The sequence below is a fragment of the Sus scrofa genome, chromosome 6 (assembly GCF_000003025.6).
Source record: "Sus scrofa isolate TJ Tabasco breed Duroc chromosome 6, Sscrofa11.1, whole genome shotgun sequence".
Lineage (NCBI taxonomy): Eukaryota > Metazoa > Chordata > Mammalia > Artiodactyla > Suidae > Sus > Sus scrofa.
In genome coordinates, this window is record NC_010448.4 from 55,718,418 (window position 1) to 55,726,730 (window position 8,313).

The 8,313-nt window shown below is 56.8% G+C and overlaps 1 protein-coding gene across 1 annotated transcript; it reads right to left on the reverse strand.

The window, feature by feature from the left end:
• Window positions 1,281–7,682, reverse strand: KLK14 (kallikrein related peptidase 14). Its single transcript, XM_021094841.1, has 5 exons — window positions 6,803–7,682; window positions 5,216–5,387; window positions 2,841–3,094; window positions 2,301–2,437; window positions 1,281–1,793 (listed from the first exon to the last, which is right to left on the reverse strand). Exons 1-5 carry the CDS (start codon window positions 6,840–6,842, stop codon window positions 1,638–1,640), a joined length of 759 nt encoding a protein of 252 aa, XP_020950500.1. The 5' UTR covers window positions 6,843–7,682; the 3' UTR covers window positions 1,281–1,637.

An 8,313-nucleotide genomic window follows, 5' to 3' on the forward strand; every position in this document is an offset into this window, starting at 1 on the left:
CGAGGGGTCGAATCAGAGCTACAGCTGCCGGCCTACACCACAGCCACAGCCACGCGGGATCTGAAACGAATCTGTGATTTACACCACAGCTCACATCAATGGCAGATCCTTAGCCCATGGAGCGAGGCCAGGGATCGAAGCCACATCCTCATGGACGCTATGTCGGGTTCTTAAGCCACTGAGCCACAACGGAAACTCCTATTTGCTGACTTTTAAAAAAGTTCACATTACTAATTTGTGAGTTAATGTAATTGAATTTTTCATAATGGCCATGTTTAGCAGCCAGCTCCCAAAATTCCTGAAAACTTGCCAAGAGGCTCTTATGGGCTGGTATGAGCTGGCCCTGGCACACGCACAGGGCCTGTAGCCCAGCCCAAGTTTAATGACCTTTTTATTCATCAGGACTCTGCTTTCCTTTTAAATTATGTTGACTCTTCCTGTCACCTCCTGCTAGAATATATGTTCTGAGGAGAGGAGCATTTAGATTTGTCTGGCTTGTTTGCCTCCTGTACCTAGGACCAATGCCCGGCACACAGTAGGTGCCCAATAAACCAATGCCTGGCACACAGTAGGTGCCTGATAAACAGACCAATGCCTGGCACACAGTAGGTGCCCAATAAACCAATGCCTGACATACAGTAGGTGCCTGATAAATAAACCAATGCCTGGCACACAGTAGGTGCCTACTAAACAGAGCCATGCCCGGCACACAGTAGGTGCCCAATAAACCAATGCCGGACATACAGTAGATGCCCAATAAATGGATCCCAACGCCTGGTGCCCACCGTAGGGCCCCATGATAGCTCTTCCTGAATGAAAGTAAGAATGAGATTCCTAACAGAGCTGATGTCATGTAAATGAGAAGCAACCCAATGTGACAAAACATGTGTTCTAACGATGCGTGGTATTTAAGGCCACCCGCCTGCGTCGGCGCCTGCGGGGAGGGAGGGGACCCGAGCCAGGGATGACAGGTGCAAAGAAATAAATACAACAGGAGCAGACCTCTGTCAGGACTTGAACTCAAGAGGATGATCAGCTCAGCTCTCCTCGCCTGAGATCTGATGGGGACTGAGACCTCTCATTTGCGTAGGGTTTTCCAGGAAACAGGTCTTTGCTCTCCCTGCTCACCCCGGACCTCAGGGTCAGGGTCACAGTCAGGATCCCACTGTCAGCCTGGGCCGTTTCCTTCTGCCACCCCAGGCGGAGTGGCTGGTGCGTGAGGCCCTTGGGACGTGGCTCCCGGCTGGGCGTGACTAGACATCCGTGTGCATGTTTGTTGGCTGAATGCGCCGAATGGAGGAATGACATTTGGGATCGTAAAATTTTTATTAGTAGGGTTTATTTGGTTCTTAGAGATGCCAAGAGTTTCGAAAATGGTCTTCTTTGGAATATGCTGCCAGGTGGGTGCCTCTGCCTTCCTGCTCTATGTGCCCTATGGGGTACCTTGAATAATGATGAGGGTGCTGGGAGAGGGGTGCGGAGAAAACGCCCGAAGGAACTGCCCTGGGAGGGAGGAGTTCTGAGCCAGGGGTCAGGATCAGGATGCTGGGGGCTGGGTCCGAGGGAAGAGGAGCTGGGGGTCCAGGAGGCCTGGGTCTCGGGGAGCACGTGGGCAGGGGCCGAATTGGTCACACTGCCTATGATCTGCCCTGCATGGTTTCCTGGATCCAGGCTTGGTACTTGCATAAGTTGGTATAGACGCCTGGGTAGCCGGGCTGGGCACAGCGCTCCATCCCCCAGGACACGAGGCCCTGGAGCTGCTCTCTGCACACCAGGGGTCCCCCGGAGTCACCCTGAGCGGGGAGAGACAGAGCTGGGGGCAGGTAGAACCCAAGAGGTGAAGATGGAGGTGGGGGGCAGGGGGCTGAGACTGCAGGGCTCAGCCTCTGGGACTCGGGGTATCTTCCTTCCCTCGTCACTGGTTCCCCCTCTGTCTCTTCCCCCGGGGTCTCTTGGGCCCTTCTTTGTCTTAGCTCTGTCGCTATAAAACTGTGTGTGTGTCTCCATCTCTGGAGTCACCGCTCAGGGGTGGACTGAGATCTCTAGAGGCCCCGAGCACAGCTCTCCCGGTGCCCCTATGACAACAATGACAGGGGCGATGGGAGTTTTGTGCGCTGTCCATGGACCAGCTCCTCTCATTCTACCGACTCAGGAGTGCTCTCCCTGTGGGCCAGGTGAGGAAGCAGAGGAAGCTCAGGTCTAATACCCCACAGCTGGGTGGGGGGTGGGCGGGCGGTCCTTTGGTACCTAAGTCCCAGCCCCAAACAATCCCCCTGCTCAGGCTGTCTCCCTGGGCTCACCTGACAGGAGTCCTTCCCACCTTGGGGGACCCCTGCACAGACCATGCCAGGGGTGATGGCTCCCCGGTAGGCCTGCCGACACTCCTGGTCCGGGGAGACGTTGATGTTCACGCACTGCAGGGAGTTGGGGTACCTGGCTGGGGGGGCACGGAGGGGTTACCGTGGGGTCTACCCTCCACTGGAACCCAGGAATCTGGGCCTGAGCTCCTCCTCCCTCAGACCCAGGATCCAACCCCCAGGCCCTCCTCCCTCGGACCCAGGATCCAGCCCCCAGCGCCCCCTCCCCAAGACCCAGGATCCAGGCCCCAGCCCCTCCTCCCCAAGACTCAGGATCCAGCCCCCAGCACCCCCTCCCTAAGACCCAGGATCCAGCCCCCAGTCCCCCTCCCCAAGACCCAGGATCCAGCCCCCAGCCCCCTCTCCCCAAGACCCAGGATCCAGGCCCCCAGCCCCCCCCTCCCCAAGACCCAGGATCCAGACCCCCAGCCCCTCCTCTCTCAGACCCAGGACTCAGGCCCCCAGCCTCTCCTCCCTCCTCACCAATGGGACTGGATATGGTGCCCCAGCCAGACACACGGCAGGGAGTCCCGGGGCTGGCGCAGGAGCTGGCCACAGCGATGGGCCTCGCCGTCCTCCCCAGCCGAGCAGCCCGCTCCAGCTGCAGCAGCATCAGGTCATTATCGTGGGTCCGGGAGTTGTACTGGGGGTGGGGCACCTGGCGCACCACGCGCAGCACCTGCTGGGCGGCCTCCCGCGTCCTCAGGTTGTGCTTGCCCAGAGCTACTCGAAGGATCCTGGCCCATGAGCCCCAAGAGTGGTGCTGCTCAGGGTCTGACTGGAGACCCCTCCCCGTCCTCCAGTGACGCTCCCTTCCCTGGTGATGGGTTTTCCACGCGTCTAACCCTCCCTCCAGCTGTGGATGGAGTATTTGCCGGCCTCCTACACCCTTCCCCCGGCCTGGGCATTCCCTCCGGCCCAGTCTCACCACCTTTTGCTCTTGGGCTGCGCTTGGCTTCTGTCTTGGGTACAAGGTGACGGCTGAGCGTTCTTGGCTCTGTTCTAGGGTCTGCGCCTGCATCTCTACGTTAGGTTCTTTTTTTTTAGGGCTGCTAGGGGTCATATAGGAGCTGTAGCCACTGGCCTATGCAGCCACAGCAACGCAGGATCCGATCTGTATCTGTGACCTACACCACAGCTCAGGGCAACGCCAGATCCTTAACCCACTGAGGGATCGAACCTGAGTCCTCATGGATGCTAGTCAGATTCATTTCCACTAAGGCACAATGGGAACTCCTCTACTCCAGGAAGGCTCCATCCCCGTTCTAACTTGGTCTTTGGGTTCTAGATGTCCTGAACTTTTTTTTTTTTTTTTTTTTTTTTGCTATTTTTTGGGCCGCTCCCGCGGCATATGGAGGTTCCCAAGCTAGGGGTTGAATTGGAGCTGTGGCCACCGGCCTACGCCAGAGTCACAGCAACGCGGGATCCGAGCCGCGTCTGCAACCTACACCACAGCTCACGGCAACGCCGAATCATTAATCCACTGAGCAAGGGCAGGGACTGAGCCCGCAACCTCATGGTTCCTAGTCAGATTTGTTAACCACTGCGCCACGACGGGAACTCCATAGATGTCCTGAACTTTTTATTCTAAGCTAGGAGCTGGGTTCTAGATTGAATCTGGATGAAAGTGTACTTTCTAGATACTGGTGTGAGCTCCAGTTTGTAGGTTGAGTTCTGGGTACTTGATTAAGCTCTGGTGCATGACCTGTGTTGTAGACAATAGTTTGAACTCTGTGCTCCGGTTGGGCTCAGGGTTTTAAACACTGGTCTGGGTTCTTGATTCTAGGTTGTGTTCTGTTTTAGGTCAAATTATAGCTGATAGTCTGGGCTCTTGATTCTAGACTCTGGTCAGAGCCCTTGACCTCAGGTTGGGCTCTGGGTTCCAGAGGGAGCTCTAGGTTATGGTCACAGTCCCAGGTTCTAGATGTTGGTTTGCCTTCTGGGCTTTATGTTCTAGATTCTGGGATCTAGGTTCTCCACTGAACTTCCCTTTGTGGCATTAGATCTGGTTTATGGGCACAGGGTGTGCTTTCATCTGGATGTCAACTTCTAGTCTGGGGTGTGGGGTCCAGGTTTTGGTCTAGAACCTGGGAGGGTTTCAGGCTCTATATGGAGCTTTTTATCTTTTTAGGGCCGCACCTGTGGCATATGGAGGTTCCTAGGCTAGGGGTCTAATCGGAGCTCCAGCTGCCAGCCTACACCACAGCCACAGCAACACCAAATCTGAACCGTGTCTGCGGCCTACACTCCAGCTCCCCACAACGTCGGATCCTTAACCCTCTGAACGAGGCCAGGGATTGAACCCATGTCCTCATGGATCCTAGTCGGGTTCGCTAACTGCCGAGCCATGATGGGAACTCCTGATCTGCTTTTATTTTTTTATTTTTTTTTGTCTTTTGTCTTTTTGTCTTTTGTTGTTGTTGTTGCTATTTCTTGGGCCGCTCCCGCGGCATATGGAGGTTCCCAGGCTAGGGGTCTAATCGGAGCTGTAGACTCCGGCCTACGCCAGAGCCACAGCAACTCAGGATCCGAGCCGCGTCTGCAACCTACACCACAGCTCACGGCAACACCGGATCGTTAACCCACTGAGCAAGGGCAGGAACCGAACCCGCAACCTCATGGTTCCTAGTCGGATTCGTTAACCACTGCGCCACGACGGGAACTCCGTGATCTGCTTTTAGAATCTGAACCGAGTTCCAGATGGATGGCTAGAGTCCATGTTCTGAGCTGTGTCTATGGTTCTAGGCTCTTATCTAGACCCTCCCCCCCAAACCAGGATCCAGCTTCTACCCTGGGTTCTACAAAGGGCCAGACTCTGGAATTCACTGGGCAGAAGAATGGGGGCGGGGGTTACTCACGGGCGGGCGCAGTGAGCAGCGGTGATGACCCACTGGTCAGACAGCAGGGCCCCTCCGCAGAGGAAACGATGCCAGGGACCTGCCAGTAGGGCCGCCTGCCACGGCTGGGAGTTCCTGATGCAAGTGTAGCCGCCGATTATCTTGTTCTCATTGCCCTGGCTCTGTGCCGTGGCTGGGAGAAGGCAGGGGTGAGGTGGGCTGGGGGAAGCGGATGAACAAATGCTCTCCACCCCCAACCCCGACTCTCTAGGATGTCCGGGACCCACACATCCCCCCCTTTTTGTCAAACCCTTAAACCGCTCACCTTATGTTCCCCACCCTCCATGAGACACGCCCAACTTTGCCCTGATTCTTTTCCCAACACAACAGGAGGTTTTCTGACCTTTCCCCACAACCAGGCATCTGCCCCGCCCGCCATGCACCTGCATAGAATCTCTGTTGGATCCCAGGCCACTCCTCCGGGGCCCTGATGCCTTTACTTCCTGAGCCCTCTTTCCCAAGGATACTCTCTGTCCTCGATTTTCATGCTACAACACGATCCACCCAGTAATCCTCCAGCACACGCAGGGGGCTCCCTGGCCCTTCCCCAAACTCCTCTCTCAATATGAGCCCCCCTCCAGGACTCACGGTCTTGGCCCACACCCACGCCACATGCCACACCACTGCCCCTATCAGGAGCCCACCACCCCAGCACAGCTCCCACCATCATTTCTTTCTTTCTTTCTTTCTTTCTTTGTCCTTTTTTTTGTCTTTTCTAGGGCCGCTTCCCACGGCATATGGAGGTTCCCAGGCTAGGGGTCTAATCAGAGCTGAAGCCACCGGCCTACACCACAGCCACAGCAATTCGGGATCTGAGCCTCGTCTGCAACCTACACCACAGCTCATGGCAACACCAGATCCTAAACCCACCGAGAAAGGCCAGGGATCGAACCCGCGACCTCACGGTTCCTCGTCAGATTCGTTAACCACTGCGCCACGGCTGGAACTCCTCCACCATTATTTCTGACCACATGCTGTCTTTCTCTTTTTCTTTCTTTCTTTCTTTTTTTTTTAAGAGCCAAATCCACAGTATATGGAGGTTCGCAGGCTAGGGGTTGAATTGGAGCTATAGCTGCCGGTCTACACCACAGCCACAGCATCAAGGGATCCAAGCCACGTCTGCGACCTACCCCACAGCTCACAGCAACGCCAGATCCTTAACCCACGGAGTGAGGCCAGGGATCAAACCCGCATCCTCATGGATGCTAGCCGTGTTCTTAACCACTTGCCACAGCCGGAACGCCCTCCCGTATTAATTCTAACACAATCAAGCAGTCTCCTGCGGTTGTTTCTAATGAGACCCAGTCAGGACCTAATAGTCCTGGTCAGTTCTGCCTTTATTTCTCCACACCTCGTACAACTCCCCGGACCCTGCTCTCTCCTAGGATCTCACCCCTCAGAGCTTCGGCTGCGGCTGCAGCACGCTCCTCAGCCGCGATCCCCAGACCCCTCCCTGTGCCTCCCCATCAGGTCCCCCGTGAGCATCCTGGGTCCCTAGAACCCTTCCCCGTCTCTGCCCAGAGTCCCCAGACCCCACTGCTGTCTTACCCACAGCCAAGATCTGAAGTGCTGTCAGCAGGAGGAACATGCTGGAGGTGGGGGGCTGGGGGCCGGCAGGGGCAGCGAGAAAGTGAGGGAGAGGGTGGGACAGAGACAGAGAGAATCTCTCAGACAGAGCCCACGCCCCTCAGAGACATGGATGAGGGCCGGAGGCCAGAGGCCAGGAAGCCAGGACCTCGGGGCTCCTTGGTGGCTGGGAGGAGGATGCTGAGAAGGACTCAGATGCTGCCTTGGTAGTGTCTGGCTTCCTTGTCACTCATGGAAGCCTTTTATCCCCGTCTGGGCAGCTGGCCCTGCTCCCCCGCCCTCCTCCTGACATTTTTTTTTTTTTTTTTAACTGCCTAGTTCCCACTGCAGGATCCCCGTCTGTCCGATCTCCTCCCTCCCCTCTCCGGCCAGAGGAGCAGCCACAATTGTTCAGGAGAACCCGCCTGCCCGGTGGGTGAAGGTGTTCTAATCTGGGAGGAATCCAGGAAGGCGGGACCCCGGGGCAGGGCGGACGGGGTGGGGGACTCAGGAAAAGGTGCTGGGAGGGGCTGAGAGAGGGAGGGGCAGAGGCAGGAGGGGAGCTGGGAAAATGTCAGGGAAGCCTCGTCTTGGGTGAAGGTGGCGAGGCAGAGAAAGAGGAAGAGAAATACGGGCCAAGAGAGACACGTCGGAGGCAGAGAGCCAAGGGAGATGGAGAAAGAGCTGGAGATGAACAGAGATGGGGGCTGGATGGAGATGGGGACCGGGTAGAGATGGGGACCAGGGAGATGAAAAGGACAAGATGAGAGGCGCACGGCGCACAGGGACAGAGTTTCATGGAGAGGTGAGGGGGGAAAAGCAGGAGAGAGAAGCAGAAAAACAGAGGGAAGACAGGAAAGACAGAAACAGGCCCAGAGAAAGAGAAAAAGGTGAAGAGAGAAAAGAGGCAGAGGTACCCCCGCCACACACACACACACACACACACACACACACACACACACACACACAGAATAAGAGCAGTGATGAGGGAAGGACTGAGAAATGACCGAGAAGGCGGTGGTGATGCAGCAGGAGAGGGAGGAGGAGACGCGGACCCGCCAAGGATGCAGGGGAGATGGAGGGAGCTAGGGTGACAGACGGAGGGGACTGAGAAGAGGAGGTAGGGAGGCAGAGGAAGAGGCAGGGGGCGGGAAGGGGAACCAGCCAGAGACGGGAGGTGCTGGAGGCACCTGGTACAGTCCTGTCTCCCACCCTGTCTCACATCGTTGTCCCAGAGGCCTGAAAAGTGGGAGCCCTGCAGGGCAGAAATGGTACCCCTCCAACTCAACTCAGGTCTGCAGAGTGGGATGCAGGGACCCAGGGAGGGGAGGACAGAGACTCAGAGGGAGGGGGACAGGGACCCAGAGAGAGAGAGGGGACAGGGACCCGGGTGGAGTGGTGGGGGGTGGGGACAGAGCGATGGATGGGCAATGGTCCCAGGCAGCCAGAGGTGGGCCTGGCTTTGGGGAATCCATGCTAACTTGGGGCAGGGC

What these genes read in the sequence shown, in the direction of transcription:
- KLK14 (XM_021094841.1), bottom strand. Translation starts at nt 6,842, where the DNA reads ATGTTCCTCCTGCTGACAGCACTTCAGATCTTGGCTGTGG. An exon ending in CACCATATCCAGTCCCATTG is followed by an intron (nt 2,438 to 2,840) that starts GTGAGGAGGGAG and finishes GTGCCCCCCCAG; the next exon opens with CCAGGTACCCCAACTCCCTG. An exon ending in GTGGGAAGGACTCCTGTCAG is followed by an intron (nt 1,794 to 2,300) that starts GTGAGCCCAGGG and finishes CTCCCCGCTCAG; the next exon opens with GGTGACTCCGGGGGACCCCT.